General features: G+C 45.6%; 1 protein-coding gene across 2 annotated transcripts in view; it reads right to left on the bottom strand.

The window, feature by feature from the left end:
* The window catches only part of snrnp200 (small nuclear ribonucleoprotein 200 (U5)), a 64,413-nt gene that overhangs the window by 39,044 nt on the left and 3,555 nt on the right, over positions 1 to 21,814 (bottom strand). For both annotated transcript variants that reach the window (XM_084319841.1, XM_084319842.1), the window contains exons 4-13: positions 14,166 to 14,358; positions 8,569 to 8,624; positions 8,351 to 8,449; positions 6,607 to 6,759; positions 6,282 to 6,381; positions 6,053 to 6,189; positions 5,862 to 5,939; positions 4,120 to 4,293; positions 3,823 to 3,960; positions 3,527 to 3,682 (exon numbers count right to left, since the gene is read on the bottom strand). In XM_084319841.1, coding sequence (XP_084175967.1) covers positions 3,527 to 3,682; positions 3,823 to 3,960; positions 4,120 to 4,293; positions 5,862 to 5,939; positions 6,053 to 6,189; positions 6,282 to 6,381; positions 6,607 to 6,759; positions 8,351 to 8,449; positions 8,569 to 8,624; positions 14,166 to 14,358 — 1,284 coding nt within the window. The remainder of the gene's footprint in view (positions 1 to 3,526; positions 3,683 to 3,822; positions 3,961 to 4,119; positions 4,294 to 5,861; positions 5,940 to 6,052; positions 6,190 to 6,281; positions 6,382 to 6,606; positions 6,760 to 8,350; positions 8,450 to 8,568; positions 8,625 to 14,165; positions 14,359 to 21,814) is intronic.

The following is a 21,814-nucleotide window of genomic DNA, read 5'->3' as shown; positions in this document are numbered from 1 at the left end:
GATCCGAACATTCTATGGGACACACTGAAGGTGGTGATAAGGGGGAAATTGATGGAGAAGACAGCAATGCTGAAGAAGGCCAGAACGGAGACATATCACAATCTGATAGGGAAGCTGAAGAAGCTAGAGGGGAGGCACCAGATATCAAAAGAACAGGAAACGCTCGGAGGAAATCAAAGAAGTAAAGGCCAGGATAAATAGGGAATTATTGACGGAAATAGAAAAGAAAGCGAGGTTCATGAAACAAACGTACTATGAAGGGGGACCAAAAGCGACCAGATTGTTGGCTAGGAGAATTAGGACGCAACAGAAGTTGAACACGATACACACAATAAGGGATACAAAGACTAATGAAATATTGAGAGACCCAGCTGAAATAGAGAGGACATTTAGAGAATACTATGAGAAACTATACACACAGCCAAAAGCAGCGGGAGAAGAGGAAATAGAAGCATATCTGGAGAAGCTAGAGTTACCATCGATAGGGAAAGAACAGAATGAAGAATTAAATAAAATAATTACGGAACGAGAACTGGAAGAGGCAATTAGTAGAGCTAAAAACAACAAGTCTCCGGGGAGCGACGGATTCCCAACGGAATTCTACAAGACATTTAGAACTGAATTAGCACCCATGTTAGGGGCGGCGTTCAGACACACGATGGAAGAGGGAAAAATGCCCCCCTCGTGGAAGGAAGCCATAATCACCACGATACCGAAGGAAGGGAAGGATAGGGAATTATGTAGTAGTTTCAGACCTGTGTCCATACTCAACGTGGATTACAAGATGTATACTTGTAATCGATAATATCAAAGAGATTTGAGACGTTTATGCCAGACATTATAGATGAAGATCAAACTGGATTTATTAAAGGGAGACAGACACAGGACAACGTGAGAAAGACATTACACATAGTAGAGGAGATACAAAAACAAGGGGGTAGCGCGGTACTGATTAGCCTAGATGCAGAAAAAGCATTAGACAGTGTGAGCTGGACATTTTTATATAAAACATTGATGAGGTTCGGACTGAACGGGAGGGCGATGAAGATGATCAAGGCGCTATATCAAGAACCGACAGCGAGGGTTAAGGTGAATGGCAGCTTGACGGATAGAATCAGATTAGAGAGGGCTACCAGACAGGGATGTTGTCTCTCACCGACGCTCTTCGCCGTTTTCATAGAACCACTGGCACAACTGATCAGACAGACCGAGGACATTAAGGGAGTAAGGATAAAGGGAACGGAATATAAACTAGGCCTATTTGCGGACGACGTGATAGTATACATGAGGCAACCAGGCAAGAGCTTCCCGGCACTGATGGATCTACTGAAGGAATATGGCCACTACTCAGGATACAAACTAAACGTGACAAAGACACAGACCTTAGCATGGAACTATACCCCAACGACGGAAATTAGAGAACAGTACGGGATAAGATGGGACATGGACAAGATTAAATACTTAGGGGTGAACATCACGAGAGGGGTGGAGAAACTGTTTGAGGCGAACTATACACCGATAAATCAGAACATCAAGAGAGACTTAGAGAGATGGACAGTAATGCCCTTGGACTTCAATTCAAGAATAGAGGTCATTAAAATGAACATACTATCAAGGTTACTGTACCTATTCCAGTCACTACCGATACAAATACCACAGAATCAATTCAGGGAGTGGGACAAACTGATATCGAGGTTCATATGGGCGGGGGTCAGATATAAAACACTACAACTACCAAAGGAAGAAGGAGGGATGGCAGTACCCAGCCTACAAGATTATTACTATGCAGCACAACTGAGAGCAGTGACGTGCTGGTGTAACGACAGATATGAGGCAAGATGGAAAGACATTGAAAAAGAAGGGGAGGGATACAAGGTACAAGCTCTGGTGGGAGATAGGGAACTATTTAAAGAAAAAGAGGGACTATTAGATCCAATCACCAAATGCACCTTGACCATATGGAACAGAGTAGTAAAAACACACAAATTGGAGAAGCAGTCAGGGGTCCTGAGATGGGTAACACATGACAAGAGATTCAAACCAGGGAGGTTAGACCATGGATTCAGAAGGTGGGAGAGGGGGGGGGGGGGCAACAGCGATATGCAAAATGATAGAGAAGGGGGAAATGCAGACACTACAAAAATTAAAGGAGAAATTTGGACTAGAAAACAGGGACCACTTCAGATATCTACAGGTTAGAGACTACTACAACAAAGAAATAAGGGGGGCCAAAGACGAAGAACAGAATGGAACAATAAAGATGATAGTATGGGTATACGAAGGGGGGCAAGGAAGAGTAATATCAGCAATATACCGGGCTATAATGAACAGCAAGGGACACACGACCGATTACATAAGGGAGAAATGGGAGAGAGAGCTAGAGATAGAAATAACAGGGAAGGAATGGGGGAACATATGCGAGGTGCAACATTCAACAACAGGATCGAGGATATGGAAAGAGTTTGGATGGAAAAACATAATCAGATTCTTTATAACCCCAGAACTGAAGGGAAAATATGCACCAACACAAAGAGCTTGCTGGAGGATGTGTGGGAAGGAGGGGGCAAATCACACGCACATATTCTGGGGATGTCAGAAGCTGAAGGGGTATTGGGAGGAGATAGGGGAGGCAATGATCAGAATATTAGGATACGGATTACCACAAACAGGACTGGTGCTTTACTTAGGAGACCTGACACACGAGGGAATACAAGGGGGGGACAAATATTTAGTAAAGATAATGTTGATAGCAGCCAGAAAAGCAATAACGAGACTGTGGTACAAGGAAGACCCACCGACAATAGCACAATGGGTAGGAATAGTGGAAGAGATACAGGATATGGAGAGGATAACACATGCTGAGGTTACAGGAAGAGAAATTTGGGGAAAGATGGGGAAAGTGGGAGGACTATAAGGGGAACGAAAACGACATCACAGAGGAAGAAACAAATGCAACACAAGAGGGAGAAGGGTAAAGGAGGAAAAAGGTTCAAGGAGGGTCTCTGAACCCATGTCGCACATTTTTGCTTTAGTTAGTATTTTCTATCTCCATCATTGGGGTAGGACAATTGTTTTATGTTTTTTCAATTTATTATTTATGTCTGTGGAACTTTTGCTTAAGTCGGTATTTTTTATTTCTGTTTTTGGGTATTAAAATCTTTTCTTTATTGTTTATGTCTGTTTAACGGTGTTGTACATTATGTCTATGTATTATGTACCTGGAAGACCGACTGAGATGATAATAATATTCAAATATGATGTTTGTATGCTTGTAATCCAAAAATGCAAATAAAAATTGTAAAAAAAAAAAAAAAAATGTATATAATGCACTAGTTGTTATAATTTTTTTCTTTACATTTCGAAGTATTCGAATATCGATTTGTTAAAACAACGTAGTGGCTATTGGATGTTAGGATTTCAAACTTCAAACACAAAAGATATTTATCTAGATATCAACTGTTGCGACTGGGAGACGTGGGTAAATGACTGTGGCTGATGTTAGTTTTCACCACAGGACAACTCTCACCTTACTGAAGTTTCCCACCATCTCCTGTACCAGAGAGCGCATGGGAGCAATGTAGATGATCTTGAATTCATCCAGGTTGATGGTTCCATCCGGATTTATGTGTTTTCCAATCTCCCTCAGCATTGCCATCAGGGCCACATTGGTCTTACCGGCTCCCTGCATGCACAAAGGAATGAAGTTAACTATACTGTGGGATAGAATATACACTGTAAACCATTACAATGGTGTTGGAATCATATATGCTGACCCTCAAAACGGTGCACGATGGTCTTTGACAAGAGGGAGCATACTCTCACCGTAGGTGCGCACACCAGCAGGTTTTCATCCGTCTCCATGGCCGTTTTGAACAGCTTACTTTGGATGCGGTTCAGGGTTTTGAAGCCTTCAAACCCAGCCTGGGCATACTTGGGCAGCTTCTCAATAGGCATAAGCACCTGATAACACAACAATGATGATATCAAGCATTTAAAAACACAAACACATTGCAAAAACACCCACTGCCCCCATAAGCAGTGAGCTTTTACATGAAAGCAGACGTGAATACTGAAGCATCTAGCACCGGTCCTGTATGTGACAAGGACCAACATACAAACCTCATCGTCACCAAAGGGCTTGGGTTTGAGGGCAGGCACGTGGACTTCTTCATAGCCTTTGCGCTGCTTGCGAAAGGAGCCGTCTGGGAGCTGGCACCTCTTGTTGGCCATGAAATGGCTTCCCTGGGTGAACGTCAGGTCCTCCAGGTCCAGGAGCTGCCGGGGGGCCATGGACTGTAGGACAGGGGGGGTGGATCACCACAGGCAGACACATTTCAGCTTCTGGGAGCTTCTATCCCCAGGCCATCAGGATGCTCAATGACAATGGCACTATGTAACAACTAGGGCTGACCTTCAAAGCTTTTTTTGGCAATCGAAGCTTCGGGGCCGAGCTTCGATTTTAATTCGAAGCTTCGAAGAGAGAAAAAAAATTTATATAATTTATTTTTTTATCTTATGTTGTGGGACTTGTACAGCACTTTGGCAAACTTTGTTGTTTTTAATTGTGCTATATAAATAAAGTGGATTGGATTAATGAATTAAGTAGCCCCTTTCGTGACTGTGACACAGCCAACAAGGTTTCACTCGGCTGTGTGATTTAATTCAAGGTGGATCGCTGTTGTCGTTTGAACAACTTCAGATTTCATGGGAACTACCAATCCCCCAAATCAAGAATGTTTAAGATGAATGAAGTAAGATTTTGATTATTTGAAATATGGCCCGTGTAGACTAAACTATGCAGAGAATTATGTCAGTCTACAAGGTCCGGATTCTACATGGTCCGGCAATGTAGACCTTGTAGACTCCACTACAGACCAATTATCAGTGAATGTTCATGCATTTTTAAGAAGGGCTACTTCCACAAAAAAACAAAGAACTCACCAAAACATCTCAGTAGCACCTTATCTAAATGTTCTATTTCATATATGGAGATTCATATTTATTTATGTATTGCATGCATTTCTACATTTTATTTCCTATTTTGTTTATTCATCCCAGTATCTTTCTTTCTTATGTGTGGAATTCTACAAGGCATGTAGGTGTATATGTGTTTGAGGATGATATCCTTCAAACAGGCAATAGTGATGATATAATTTGGGCAGTGCCGAGCTGGGTTACTTTCCTCCAGTGTATTTATCCTCCGGCCCCACCCAATGGCCCCATGCGCGCACACACACAAGTAATTTTTTTTTAAATGATTTTTTTTTTTTTTTTTAACTTTGATTTTATCTTTTTATGTTCGAAGCTTGTGCCATCGAACGAAGCTTCGAAGTATTTAAGACAGCCCTAGTAACAACCCATCATCTACACTCACTGCACACACATCCACATGCACACACTCACTTTAAACAAACACCTCACCTACCACTCACTTTAGACACTTTAATAACACACTTTATATTTATTTATAATTTATTATTAAAGAGATTTGCACTACATTCATACCTCATTTGCACCCCACCCTAAGTTTTGTACCTCATCTCATTTCTGCATTGTACCTACCTCACTGTTACTCATTTTACTCTGTATTGTATATATGTATATTGACTTTACTTACTTCTTAATAATTTTTTTATACTTACTTTCTTTTTACTGTATGTAGCACACTCTCAGGGGCTCATACAGAAACAAGCATTTCATCATAAAGTATTCTGTATTTTGTTGTGACTAATAATAAACAAACTTGAAACTTGAACTTGAAATCCAATGTAGCAATTGTGAGTGAAGTTGTTGTGGAAAGAGCAACATGCTAGCAACCTATTTGCAATAGGGGACGTGTCAACAATCATACTACTATTCACCTCTCCGTGGCCGATGTCCATAGATTCCAAGTCGTCTACCCGAGACTTTCTCACCCTCTCCCTACGAGATCGCTCCTCCTAAAAAAGAATACAAGGACTACAAATTAGGAACATGGGTGTTTGAGATGAGAAGATCCAATTACACTGACAGCAAGTATTATTTACACTATTTCACAAAGAGGAGGGGTTACCCTGATAATATCCTCCTTCTCAGTCTCCTGCAGCTGGTAAAGAATCTTGGACAGTTCCGTATCAGACTCCATCTTCCCTATGATGCGTTCCTTCTCTGCCTCACTCTGAGCGCTTGCCAACATGGTACAATATTGGACTGGAATGGGAGAGGGACAAAAACATTATCATCACACAACTCTATATTCAACATCTAGTGACAGCCAGTCTGTCTCAGATCAAAGGACTCACTCATCTGACGGTGCTGGCGGAGGATTTTGATGAAGTCAAACGTTTTGAACCCCAAGAGTAGCACCAGGTGGTTCTCACATTCTCTGTCATCATTAGCCGTCTGGGAAACACAAAAAACGGGGGTCAACTGAGCCTGGGCTGAAGGCTAAACACAAGTCAAGTTTACAGACCTAAAACGCCTGCTAATAATGCATTATATAGCCTGTATAATGTATATTTAACACACAAATGTGTTTCCAGGTTTCAATTTAATCACAGTTTCACGGTCACCGCAATACGCACCTGTGCCTCTAAACAACAAAAATAGAGGACGAGATAGAAATACCTTGAGGATGTCCAAGACCTCGTCCGCTTTCTTTTGGGAGACAATGGCGTCGTCGTAGAAACGGCTGAGCTGACGCTGGAGCCAAAAGGCGTCGATGTCGCGCGCGTGCAGGTCCTTCTTCTTGGCAGTCATCACGTCACCCGTGACGCCGAGCTACAGGGGAGAGAGAGGGCCGAGACGGTTACAACCGCGGCTCACTGACACGGTTACTACTGCAGCTCACCGAGACGGTTACGACTGCAGCTCACCGAGACGGTTACTACTGCAGCTCACCGAGACGGTTACGACTGCAGCTCACCGAGACGGTTACGACTGCAGCTCACCGAGACGGTTACTACTGCAGCTCACCGAGACGGTTACTACTGCAGCTCACCGAGACGGTTACTACTGCAGCTCACCGAGACGGTTACTACTGCAGCTCACCGAGACGGTTACGACTGCAGCTCACCGAGACGGTTACGACTGCAGCTCACCGAGACGGTTACGACTGCAGCTCACCGAGACGGTTACTACTGCAGCTCACCGAGACGGTTACTACTGCAGCTCACCGAGACGGTTACGACTGCAGCTCACCGAGACGGTTACGACTGCAGCTCACCGAGACGGTTACGACTGCAGCTCACCGAGACGGTTACTACTGCAGCTCACCGAGACGGTTACGATTGCAGCTCACCGAGACGGTTACGACTGCAGCTCACCGAGACGGTTACGACTGCAGCTCACCGAGACGGTTACGACTGCAGCTCACCGAGACGGTTACGACTGCAGCTCACCGAGACGGTTACGACTGCAGCTCACCGAGACGGTTACGACTGCAGCTCACCGAGACGGTTACTACTGCAGCTCACCGAGACGGTTACTACTGCAGCTCACCGAGACGGTTACGACTGCAGCTCACCGAGACGGTTACTACTGCAGCTCACCGAGACGGTTACTACTGCAGCTCACCGAGACGGTTACTACTGCAGCTCACCGAGACGGTTACGACTGCAGCTCACCGAGACGGTTACTACTGCAGCTCACCGAGACGGTTACGACTGCAGCTCACCGAGACGGTTACGACTGCAGCTCACCGAGACGGTTACTACTGCAGCTCACCGAGACGGTTACTACTGCAGCTCACCGAGACGGTTACGACTGCAGCTCACCGAGACGGTTACTCTCACCGAGACGGTTACGACTGCAGCTCACCGAGACGGTTACTACTGCAGCTCACCGAGACGGTTACTACTGCAGCTCACCGAGACGGTTACTACTGCAGCTCACCGAGACGGTTACGACTGCAGCTCACCGAGACGGTTACTACTGCAGCTCACCGAGACGGTTACTACTGCAGCTCACCGAGACGGTTACTACTGCAGCTCACCGAGACGGTTACTACTGCAGCTCACCGAGACGGTTACTACTGCAGCTCACCGAGACGGTTACGACTGCAGCTCACCGAGACGGTTACTACTGCAGCTCACCGAGACGGTTACGACTGCAGCTCACCGAGACGGTTACGACTGCAGCTCACCGAGACGGTTACTACTGCAGCTCACCGAGACGGTTACGACTGCAGCTCACCGAGACGGTTACGACTGCAGCTCACCGAGACGGTTACGACTGCAGCTCACCGAGACGGTTACGACTGCAGCTCACCGAGACGGTTACTACAGCAGCTCGCCGAGGCTCAAGGACGTGCCATTAGTGGGCCGAGTTCACAAAGCGGGGTCTCGTGGTTTGAGAAGAACGGTGGACTTACGTTAGCCGTGAGTGTGGAGCCCACATCTGCCTCCTCGCCCTCGCTGTCTTCATCCGAGTGTTCGTCCCGTACCTCGCCAAACTGGTCCTCATCCCCCTCCTGGAGAAAAGAAAAAAAAACAATGAACCATAAGCTATTTACCAGGCAAACCCCTTAAAATAACAAGTCTCGTCAAAACCCCAAAACTGCAAGTTGTTGGTGAACAGCAGAAGACTCACCTCCTCATCAGATTCAAACTGGACATTCACACCATACGTTTCATCAATGTTGTCATCTGTGGAAAACAGGTATCACAGGTCTTAAAAAGCACAGTTGTAGCACAATATGTCTTTAGAATATCTTTATTTGCTAAATACATTTAGCACATACCAGGAATATGTCCTCTGCATTTAACTCATCCTAATTACTTTAGGAGAGGTGGACATCCATAGTGCGGCACCCGGGGACCAACTTTAACAGTGAGGTGCGCTCCCCAGAGGGACCAACTGTAACAGTGAGGTGCGCTCCCCAGAGGGACCAACTTTAACAGTGAGGTGCGCTCCCCAGAGGGACCAACTTTAACAGTGAGGTGTGCTCCCCAGAGGGACCAACTTTAACAGTGAGGTGTGCTCCCCAGAGGGACCAACTTTAACAGTGAGGTGTGCTCCCCAGAGGGACCAACTTTAACAGTGAGGTGTGCTCCCCAGAGGGACCAACTTTAACAGTGAGGTGCGCTCCCCAGAGGGACCAACTTTAACAGTGAGGTGTGCTCCCCAGAGGGACCAACTTTAACAGTGAGGTGCGCTCCCCAGAGGGACCAACTTTAACAGTGAGGTGTGCTCCCCAGAGGGACCAACTTTAACAGTGAGGTGCGCTCCCCAGAGGGACCAACTTTAACAGTGAGATGTGCTCCCCAGAGGGACCAACTTTAACAGTGAGGTGCGCTCCCCAGAGGGACCAACTTTAACAGTGAGGTGCGCTCCCCAGAGGGACCAACTTTAACAGTGAGGTGCGCTCCCCAGAGGGACCAACTTTAACAGTGAGATGTGCTCCCCAGAGGGACCAACTTTAACAGTGAGATGTGCTCCCCAGAGGGACCAACTTTAACAGTGAGATGTGCTCCCCAGAGGGACCAACTTTAACAGTGAGGTGCGCTCCCCAGAGGGACCAACTTTAACAGTGAGGTGCGCTCCCCAGAGGGACCAACTTTAACCTCTTAAGCCCTGAGCCCTATTTTCTGAAAGTAAATGGAATATTGCTCCACTTCTACAAGGTCATTTGCATGTTCTTGGTATCTAGGGACATCTGTGGACCTCAGTGAATGTATTCAGTGTCAGAAATATTGTGTCTATTACTAGGCTTGCTTAAATTGTGATGAAACAAAGGAGAATATGAATTATGATTTTTTCCCTTGCATCTTTGACAGTGAATAACACCATGCTAAAGATGACCAGACATGAAAACCTGCCACTGAGCTCGTTCAGTACTTTCTTGAGATCACGTGTACAAAAAATCTAAGGAAATGAATAAAGATAAGATGATTAAACAGAAGGTCTTGTAGATACAGTACTGAATTCTCCCATCCGGACCAATGCAATTTGAAATATTATTATAGAATATAGAATAGCACGCATATAAATGACTTTATTATAGCCAATTCGCACATTTATGGATTGGGCTAAATCTTATCTTTCAAATGGCCGAGTTCAATTTGGATTTAGTATCACCAGGCGTGCATGAAGAACAAATGAAATCTACTGTAGGTTTTTTATTCTTGCCAGAGCTCCGCAATTTTTAAACTGATTTAAAAATCGGATGGTTGCTAAATGATCAAAATAGGGGAGACAAACTAACTGTGCTCCAATATATGCCAATAACGTTCAGTTTTGTGGTATATAATCCTGAGTAATAAGAAAATTAAATAATAACCAGGAAGTAATTTGCTTGAAGAAAGGTAGAGGCCTTTGGGAAGTATCGTTTAGAAAAATTCCAATGCTCATTGAAAGCTCTGGCTGTCGTCTTCTCAAAATGACTAAGTTTTCCATCATTCAGCGCGGGCCGCTTATTCAAAATGGCGGATCTCCGCGACCACAACAAACGCATTTCAAAAACTAAAATCTCACTAATAACACTAACACTTTGGTCACCAAGGACGCCTTAACTCGTCATTCCCCGCCATGATAATTCTGCCAATGACGCCGTAACACGTCATTGAGATCAATATTTCAAAAATCTGTGTTCGCAATCATATTTCTCCCCCGGAGACTTGAGATCTACTGTTGATCCCCTTTCAACTCTCCAACGGTTCAAGACCGCCATCTGGTGGCCGATCGGCGGATCGCCCAAACCGGAAACGGAAACTGGTGCTCATCCAAATTCGGTCCGATCACTCGCTATAGGTCCCGGGACTCTAGCGCGACACAATGGATAGCGATCCGTTACCAATAACTCGATAAACAACATGATTTGGACGTATATACTATTATACAACCTGGAGATGGATCGCATATTTCAACATCCCATAATAGGAATATTTTTGCTCCACGCTCATCGCCCAACGGCCCGAGGAGACTGGGGTAAGTTTCAGCGTTTTTTTTTACCGTGTTCGATACAAACTGCTCTAATGATCATATCACCCACACTAGATGAATCATCTAACGTTGGCCACGGAATTATAAACGACCCCCCCCCCCATCCGGTCAACATCAGATGATAAGTAGTAACTTCTAGAAGCACGTCCATTTGACATTTTTTATCTCGCGCCGATCGCTATCAAATTGTATTTGATCATCAATATAATGCATTTAGGGCTATAAATCACGTTCTGCAGAATGCTGCAGAAAACGATAAAAACATATTTATACTTTAGACCGTATTTTAGTATGAATATGTGAATGAAAAGGTATAACGTTCCCACATCCTGAACGATAGATAATTGACGTTGAATGGGCCATAGTAATGTCAATTTAGCAATACAATTTAAAAAGTTATAGCCCTGCAAAGAAGGGGAACTTCTCCATAGACAAATAGAGCTGGCAGAGGATGGTATAATGATGTACATAAGCCTGGCAAAGAAAGTGTTAACCTATTGGTAAACAAACGTATTGATGAAAATATACATTATAACTGCTGTTGTGACATAGTTATGATTCTTGATCATGGTTTATTCTTTAATACGTTTGAAAAAAAGAAAAACACGATCATTTTGTCAGACAGTCTGGAGAGATTGATTTATGACGTGATGTCATTTTGGGACCGGTACCGGTCCTGTCGGGCTGTTAACACTTTCAGCGCCAGCCGTTTTATCCATCCTTGTAGTCAATGGGCCACGCTTTAAAAGATAGGGCTTTTCACTGTGCGTCACGATGTTTGCAGGGCTATATCTATATTCTATATTATAGCTATGGAGACAATACTATGGCTCATTTGACAGTCACTTGCTAAAATGTGAATCACGATTCACATTTTTTTCTCTAAGAATTGAGATCACGATTCTCTCACAATTCTTATTTTTTCAATAAAAAAGTAAAGTAATTTTTTTTTTTGTAATACGTCATAACGTAGAAATTAGATTGCATAGGTCTATGAATCGAGATCGCGATTCATTTTTGGATTAATTGCCCAGCCCTGATGTATAAGTTTGTGTGTTATCCCATGGTGAATATTGTATAGTTTCAGAGTGATCCTGGCTAATTCCTGGAAGTTGCGTCATGAGGCGCTATGTGAATTTAGCTAAAGGCGTTCGCGTTGCTCGCCTGGACGCGTGTATGCTTTCCGCAATGCAGTTGTGTTTCCGCGTTCCCGTTTTGCGCTCTGACTGGCCGAGCGCGCACATGTGCATGAGCCGCGGTAAGCCTCTCAGCCAGGCAAGAATACTAAACTCCGCTTAACGCAATTTATACAAATGGAAGTATTGATTTCGCTGTAACGAATCATTAAAAAAATATACCGGAATATGTTGTTTCTTTACACATATGTTGGATTATGTAATTGGTTTGTCATGACAAACCAATAAAAAATAATCATGAATTAACCGGTGGCTACAACAACACATAGTAACTACATGCATCATTGTTTACAATGAACGGTGGGGCTAATCGAAAGGACTGGACACGGACACGTTAAACAGCAATCAATTAATTTAATATAACAGTCCGGTTCTGTGTTTGTTTGTGTCTGTAGATTGTTGGTGAACAACTAACTTTAGGTTAGTTTAACTTGTCCGTGTCCAGTCCTTTCGATTAGCCCCACCATTCATTGTAAACAATGATGCATGTAGTTACTATGTGTTGTTGTAGCCACCGGTTAATTTTTTTTTTTACCTGCAACAGGGCAGTGGACAGACTTGTCTTTCTTGCCTGCAACTTAAAGTAATGGCTTTGCTTGTCCAAATGACAATACTGACCAAATTGAGATTTATTTTTCTCTTGTCCATTTATTGTTTGCTTTCTAATTTAAAATACATTTTGAAACCGTCTGTATACAGTAGGCTATGTGTGCTAGCAGAACTAGACTCCAGTCACGAGTCACAGTGCACATGTGCGGTGGTTTGTCCACCAAAAAAGCGCCAAAAGATCGAAAATAAACTAACAGAGCCAGAACTGTTCAACTCCTCTGGAGCCACAGCCAGCAGAGAAGCCGGTTTACTTTAGCTTTTAAACCAGCTGCAGCCTGAGAACTGGAGTGTGAGGGGATGTAACACTAAAGATGGCGGCAACGACAAAGAATTGCTGCAAAATAAACATACATCTGTTGTTAAAAAAATAAATAGAAAAAATCGATAATTATCGATAGAGAAATAAAATAAAATTATCATAACGTTATCGCGATATGATTTTTTTCCATATCGCCCAGCCCTAGCGGAAAGCATACACGCCGCCTGGACACGTTACTATTTCCAATTTTTTGTATGCTCTGATCGTCAGCAACGGCATTTTTTTCAATACTACATACCTTGATCGTTGCGATCGATGTGAAATCATTGTTGGATCAAAGTAGGATTGATGTCATATAGTCCTTACCTTTACTAGGAGGTATCCCAAAAAGAATATTCCAATTGTCTGATCGCGATTTCCAGTATTGATGTCCATCGGGTCCCTGACATGAAGTGGCACAAGATATGCCTCAAGTGTGCTGAACGCGGTCCAAAGTGCTCGGATGAAGCGATTCACTTGGCTTGGTCTAAATTCTTCGCCCGGACCTATACAATGTAACACACAGTGTGAAATAAGGTTTCAAAGGGTAGGCGATACTGCCACCTAGCAGGATTCGGCCGGTATTGCACTCTCGGGGTCTCAGAATGAGTTCCAATGGTAACACCGAGGTCCGTGAGAGTGTATGTCATTAAAATCGAATAAAAGAAAAAACAATGAAAACGATAGAAACCCCGACTATACTCTGGTTTTGGCGCTCAACGCATGGCGAGATAACCCGACTATAGTCGTGGTTGGCCGTGAATGAGTTAACAATGAGGTGCGCTCCCCAGCGGGACCAACTTTAACAATGAGGTGCTTGTGGTCTCGTCTTTGATAGAGCCTGACCGATTAATCGGTTAATTAAATTGGACGATATTGGCCTATCACAGACATATCGGTATCGGCCGATTATTTACAGAACATAATGCAGAGAAAAGCGCTTGGGGTAATTTAGAAATGGTGTCATCACAGTTTGTCCAGCAGAGCGTGCTCAGACTCCATTGTTTACACATGACTGTCAAAATACTCAAGCATTACTAGTTTGGTTCCAGCTCAAATATAATTCAGGTACTGTCTCACACTCACAAATCAGGCTCTAGTCTTTCACATACAAAAGAAGAAAAGTCTTCCCGTTTCCATACCCATGTTCTGTAGCTCCTTATCACCACCATAGTCAGAGATCTTCTTGCCCAGGTTGACCAGCACATGGTAGCGTGTGTCATCAGTGGGCCCTAGGAGCTGCTCTACTTCACGCCGCCTTTCCTTATCTCTCATCTTCTCGTTCTTCAACACGGCCAAGACTTCATCAGCTGCTCCACAGAGAATATCACGTGGCTGGGAACAAATATACAACATTGTCAAAGGACACTTCAGTGTTAAGAAGACACTAATCAGCAACACTAGCTTGACATGATGACCCACAGAGAAGTTAGTTACTGGAGCAGTTTACCAAAAACAGAGGTGATATAATGGGACTATAACAGGGTTCCTGCTGGTTTCAACAAGTTACATTTAAGACCACTTTGAATAGAATTTAATACCTCACGGCCATACTGGCAAAAAAGTATTAAGTAAAATGACTATGAAAGAAGCAATTCCATACAAATTGTTGGGGGGGGGGGGACTGATTGGCTATTACTGTACTGCTTACTATGCAGCCCGGACATGGTAAATGGCTGCATTTATATAGTGCTTTTATCCAAAGCGCTTTACAATTTGTTCCTCACATTTTACCCATTCACTCACACATTCACACACCGACGGCGGAGGCAACCATGCAAGGTGACAACCTGCTCATCAGGAGCAATTAGGGTTTAAGTGTCTTGCTCAAGGACACTTCGAAATGCTGCCCGGGAAAAGCGGGAATCGAACTGGGAACCTCCGGATTACCAGACGACTGCTCTACCTCCTGAGCCACATTTCCCCCAAACACATTTCATTTAAACATGATGCAGAGAAGTTATCGCAACAAAGAAGTAACTTCCTAATCCAGTGTTTTCCACAGGTTGAGAATATACTTGTGGTGGTGGGTGATGCAGTGTGTAACAGCACTAGGGATGTCAGTCACAATATATATATATATATATATATATATATATATATATATATATATTGTGGAAGTGAATCAATGAGACGAGCAGACGGAGTATCGAGTCTCTGAACTTTACTTCCAAACAAATCCAACAGAACCAAGGTACAGCCACACCCTTAAGTCAACTCCCTCCTGTCACTCAATCAGTGTCCATTCTGAAGTGAGACACCTCCCTCTAGTGTCCACCACACAGGCCCCCCCCGAACATTCAGAATTGACATTCAGTGCAACACCAAACAAACGGAACTGAACACAACAAACCCCCAAAAACAGTGCACCCAGTGTCTTCAGTCTCTTTTAGGAGGTCTGACCACGCGGCCATAACGACTGTATTTAACAGTCACAGGGAACGTGGAAGGGGAAAGGGTAAGGGTAGGGGCAGGGGGCCGTCCCCGCCGCCGCCGAGGCCTCGCCGGTGGAAAGGTAGGGGTAACAACGGCCGGAGGGCATGGGACAGGGGAAGACTTGGGTGGCCGGCCCCGGCGCCGGGGCTGAGCCAGCTCCACCGGCCCATTTGGGACCACATGAGCAGGCTTAAGACGATCGACTGAGATCTGCTCCTTATTCCCCCCCATGTCCACCACAAAGTACTTGGGGCCCGGCTCGAGGACGCGGAAGGGCCCGTCATAGGGAGCCTGCAGTGGAGAATGGTGGGCATCATGACGGATGAACACATACCTCGCAGTCATCAGGTCCTTAGGAATGTAGGACTGGGGAAGGCAGTGATGTGTGGGAACTGGGGCAAACACCCTCGCTGCGTCCTGGAAGGCAGATCGGTGAGCTGTAGTGGACCAAGGGGCAGAGGAACCAGGAAGGAACTCCCCTGGGACCCTCAGCGGTTGACCAAAAACCAATTCGGCTGAAGAGGCCTGCAGGTCTTCTTTAGGGGCAGTACGCAGGCCCAACATGACCCACGGAAGACGGTCGACCCAGTTGCCATCTGTGAGCGTGGCCCGGAGAGCGGCCTTCATGGATCTGTGAAAACGCTCACACATGCCGTTGGCCTTTGGGTTGTATGCTGTGGTACGATGGAGTTTCACCCCAAGTCTCTCAGCCACGGTGCTCCACAGCTCAGACGTGAACTGGGATCCCCTGTCCGAAGTCAAGTCCAATGGCGTGCCAAACCGAGTGACCCAGCCGAAGATAAACGCCCGAGCCACCTCCGCAGCCGTTGTTGATGACAGGGGAACAACCTCCGGCCACCTGGTGGTCCTGTCCACCATAGTGAGGAGGTGTGTGAAACCCTGAGACGGGGGAAGTGGGCCCACCAGGTCCACGTGGACATGGTCAAACCGCCTCTCTGGAATGAGAAACGGCTCCAGGGGGGCCTTAGTGTGACGATGTACCTTGGCACGCTGGCACGCCACACAGGAGGCCGCCCATACTTTGACGTCCTTCCTAAGGCCCGGCCAGACGAACTTGGCCGCTACCAGCTTGACCGACGCCTTTACCCCAGGGTGTGAAAGGGCATGAATGGTGTCAAATACCCGGTGGCGCCAGTCAGTTGGAACCATGGGGCGGGGCTGGCCAGTGGAGACGTCACAGAGGAGCGTGGCGCCGCAGTCGTGAAACACCACATCCTCAAGTCGAAGTCCTGTCACAGCCGTCCTGAACGCCTGAAGGTCTGAGTCGGTGAGCTGGTCAGCAGCCATGGCAACATAGTCGATGCCCAGGTGCACAGGACTGACGCGCGCCCGGGAGAGGCAGTCCGCCACCTGGTTGTCTTTACCGGCTACATGCTGGATGTCGGTAGTGAACTCCGATATGGCGGAAAGTTGGCGCTGCTGCCGCCCCGACCATGGCTCCGTGGTCTTGGCCATGGCGAACGTTAGGGGCTTGTGGTCGACAAAAACTGTGAACTTGCGGCTCTCCAGCAAGAACCTGAAGTGACGTATGGCGAGGAAGAGGGCCAGGAGCTCCCTGTCGAATGTACTATACTTCCTCTCGTTGTCGCGCAGCTTCCTACTGAAGAAGGCCAGAGGCTGCCAGGCGCCAGCCACCCACTGCTCGCACACCGCACCTACTGCATAATCGGAGGCATCGGTGGTGAGGGCTATAGGAGCAGCAGGAGATGGGTGTGCCAGCATGGCAGCGTTGGCAAGGGCAGCCTTAGAGCCCTCAAATGCCTGGACCCGCTCCGGGGACCAGCCCACGTCATCGTTGGCTCTCTTCCCCTTCAACGCCTCGTACAGAGGTCTCATCAGGTGAGCCGCATGGGCTATAAACCTATTGTAAAAATTAACCATCCCCAGGAACTCCTGGAGAGGTTTGATGGTGAGGGGGCGGGGGAAAGCAGCAATTGCCTCCACCTTGGCGGGTAGAGGAACAGCCCCCTGGGAAGAGACATGGTGGCCCAGGAAATCCATGGCCGGCAGGCCAAACTGACATTTGGCCGGGTTCACGATCAGCCCATGCTCGTTGAGCCGCTCGAACAGTTGACGGAGATGTCCCCGATGCTCCTCCACCGATGCACTGGCTACCAGGATGTCGTCCAGATAAATAAACAAAAATGACAGGCCTCGCAGCACAGAGTCCATCAGCCGCTGGAATGTTTGCGCTGCCCCTTTAAGGCCGAATGGCATGCGCAGGAATTCAAACAGTCCAAACGGGGTGATAATGGCAGTCTTGGGCACGTCGAGCGGATGGACCGGTACCTGGTGGTAGCCACGCACCAAATCTATTTTAGAAAAAATGGTGGCGCCCGCCAGGTGGGCAGAGAAATCCTGGATATGTGGCACTGGGTACCGGTCATGAGTGGTGATGTTATTTAGGCGACGGAAATCACCACACGGACGCCACTTCCCGTCCGCCTTGGGGACCATGTGTAGTGGGGAGGCCCAAGGACTGTTGGACCGGCGCACAATGCCGAGCCGTTCCATTGTGGCAAACTCCTCCCTGGCTATTGCCAGTTTAGCAGCATCCAGGCGGCGCGCCCGTGCATAAACTGGCGGGCCCACCGTTGGGATGTAATGTTCCACCCCATGCTTGGCGACAGAGGCAGAGAAAGTGGGGACAGTCAGAGCAGGAAACTCAGCGAGGAGGCGCTGGTACATATCGCCTGTGGCGAGCATATTGGCCAGGGCAGGCGGCCCCGGCCCCCCTAGTGTGCAGGGGTATGTGTCAAAGGACACAGAGCCAATCAGCCTACGGTTCGCAACGTCCACTAACAGTCTGTGAGCACACAAAAAATCCGCGCCCAGTATAGGCACCGACACTGAAGCAATAATAAATTCCCAGCTAAACTGCTGTCCATGTAAACACATAGTCACGTACCTGGTACCAAACGTACGGATGGAAGTCCCATTAGCCGCGTCCAGGGGTGGTCCATGACCGTTTCCCAAGGCGTCCGTGGCCGACGCAGGCAGGATGCTCCTCTGGGCGCCAGAATCCACCAACAGACGCCTTCCAGACAACGTGTCCTCGATAAACAACAGCTCGTTGATATTGACGCCAGCGCTCATAGCCGCTAACGAGCGCCGGCTCTCGCGTTTCCCTGGTTACCAAAGGTGCATGGTGGAACACAGCTCTTCGCTTTGTTGCCAAAACGGCGATGATAATAACAAAGCCCTCTATCATCCCTCTGTGTCTGATCCCTGCGATCAGCCACCCGATCAGACACAGCAGCCACACAGTACTGACGGGAGGCCAGTAGTATTCTATCCGCCTCCTCTGCCAATCCCCGGTAATCCTTGGTGCGCACGAGAGGCGAGCTGGCCAGAGCCGTGCGCACCGGAGTCGGGAGTTGACGCAGGAACAGCTGCACAAAAATAAACGTAGCGTCACCTGAACCAAGCAGTGCTAGCATGTTCTCCATCAGTTCTGTTGGTTTACTGTCCCCCAATCCGTTGAGGGACAATAGGCGCTCCGCGCGCTCTGCATCTGACAGCTGGAAAATGCGCAACAGCTGTTCTCTGAGCGCGTCGTATTTACCGGCTGCTGGCGGCTCTCTCAGGCATCCCATCAGCCGGCGTGTAGTGGAGGAATCCAATGCCGCCACAACATGGTAATATTTCGTCTCATCCGACGTTATTCCGCGGAGGTGAAATTGTGCCTCGATGTGCTGAAACCACGGGGCCGGGTCATGCTGCCAAAACTCTGGCAACTTGACTGTAGCTGCATACACTGCGGGAACCACAGCCGGTGGATTCTCGTTATTGCTCATATTTCACACGTTTAGGGTCACCACTGTGGAAGTGAATCAATGAGACGAGCAGACGGAGTATCGAGTCTCTGAACTTTACTTCCAAACAAATCCAACAGAACCAAGGTACAGCCACACCCTTAAGTCAACTCCCTCCTGTCACTCAATCAGTGTCCATTCTGAAGTGAGACACCTCCCTCTAGTGTCCACCACAATATATATATATATAGAGAGAGAGAGAGAGAGAGAGATAGAGAGAGAGAGAGAGATAGAGAGAGAGAGAGAGAGAGAGAAAGGAGAATGGCTTATAGCAGTGATGATCAATGTTCCCCCTAAGGTGCGCCCGTGCGCACATGGCAAAACGCTCCCGCGCACATCTGAAACCGGTCGCACAAAAAAAAAACTATTTTTTTTTACTATTTTTTTTTATTCAACAAACATGACCATGTTCACGTCTTAAACTCATACTGAGGCCTTAGTTTTGGTTTTAAATTGCATATCATCATTCATTTATTTATTGTCACACAGAGCAGAAGAATTTTGCCAAAACAAACCAATAGTATCCAGCTGCAGAACGGCAGACCAGCCACACTCTCAGACCCAAACGCATTTCCTTTGATTTAATTATACATCAAATGAAGGATTGCAATGCCTCGCTTGAATGAAGTTAACTTTTCACCTGGATAACATTAACATTCAGGGTGAATGTAATGTGAGAAATTGGGATAAAAAATAAATATATATATATGGTCGGACAGATCCGACCAGCATTGCTGGCTCCTCACAATGCAAACGCGAAAATGTACATTACAGATGAACTGCAGAGAAAATTTCCAATTTATCATCCCGGTCGAGACTAATTGGAAGCGGAGTGCAACGCGTGCAAAGCTTGACCATATGTTTATGTGTCTAATAAAGGTGCTGGCGATCTCAAAGCTCACATGGACACAGCAAAACATTACAAACAAAGCAGTGCGAGGTGAGAGTTTGATGGCAAAGTTGACCAAATTGATTGAAGAATGCAGCTATACAGAGAGAGAAAGAAAATAATTGAAAACTATTTTGATGCCTCAAAATGATGTTTTGGTTTGATAAGATGCTTATGATACAATCATAAGGATTATGTGTGTAATAAATTAGTTTAGTACACTAATTGCAACAAATCTGAAACTGCATAGTGCACTTTTAAATTACGGTAGTATCTTTGTGAGGTTACTGTTTTATAATTTACATTACATTGAAAAGATAAAGATATATTTTTTAAAGCTGGATTTTCTAATACAGAAGAGGTATTATTTAGAACATTACATCATATTTTTCTTGTTATTTATTTTGTCCAGTAAGACTTGAAAATATATATTATTTTGTCAGGTTGATTTAGTTATTTTCTTGAGATTTGTCAGATAGATTACTTTAGGCATAATACAGCATGTTGAGTAACTTTGGTTATAGAGAGATATTATTTTGTTATATAAAATAATATAAACAATAATTTTATATCCATACAGAGGAGGTATACTTTAAATATATTATAATGATAAGGCATCTTTGAGTAAACTTTGATTAAGTATCTTGAGGCTGAAGGCAGAGTGTCCTCTTTTAAAAAAATCACAATATGGTCACCCTTGAAGTCGCATTATAATTCACTTAATAAAATAATGACTAGTCAGCCTCCTAAAAAGACAAAAGTTAGTGACTCACACCGCCGCCACCAAAGTAAGGACTATGCTCTGTATCGTCAATCAATGGTCAAATAAATATTTGATTAAGGAATATAATATGCCTTTTTGTATTATTTCTCTGTGTATCAGCAAAATGCATATATTTTTATGTTAGACATTAAGGGAAATTAAGATTCTCAGATTTTTTACAAACCACCGCTTATCAATTAACCGGTTAATCGGCAGGTGACGTATGTTGCTCAGTAGTTGCTGATGTCTGCTCAGGAGGTTTGAGTGTTTGCTCAGACCGAAAAAATTATTAGAGGGAACATTGGTGATGATTTTAGAATATTTCAGCTAATAAAGTTAAATATTTATTATCATCAACTATCCAGTTAGTTAGTTAGTTAGTTAGTAATATTTGGCTACTTAAAATCACTAAATGTTGTAGCAGTTTGACCACAATGTACAGAGCGAGAAAAGAGAGAGTGTGTGTGTCTCAGGCTCAGTCCTTCTCATTCCTCACTGTTTGAGCTTGAGAGCAAACTATTCCAAAGAGGCTCGTCTCTGACTATTCTGCGCAAAATCAACTCAAATGAAAACTAAAGTAAGGAGAGGACTGCTACGCTATGACCTGCTCCAGGGTTGGTTTAACTCTTTTAGGACCAGCTTAGTTAACGTTAGCAGCTAACGTTAGTTTAGGTTTAACTTTTTGGTCATACAGTGATAGCGAGGATGCAAAGCATATTAGAATAGACATATTAGGGCCGGTTGTGGGATTCCCTAACCGTGCCCAAGATTGGATTCGGCCGTGGCTGAGAGCAGGATTTACAAGTGCTGAGGAGCACACTTAACTTGACAGACTGTGTGCTCGTGTTAATGGCTTTATTTGGGAGG

Source organism: Notolepis coatsorum (assembly GCF_963971535.1).
Source record: "Notolepis coatsorum genome assembly, chromosome: 1".
Lineage (NCBI taxonomy): Eukaryota > Metazoa > Chordata > Actinopteri > Aulopiformes > Paralepididae > Notolepis > Notolepis coatsorum.
Note: the sequence above shows the minus strand (reverse complement) of the source record. Positions and strands in the feature narration are given on the sequence as shown.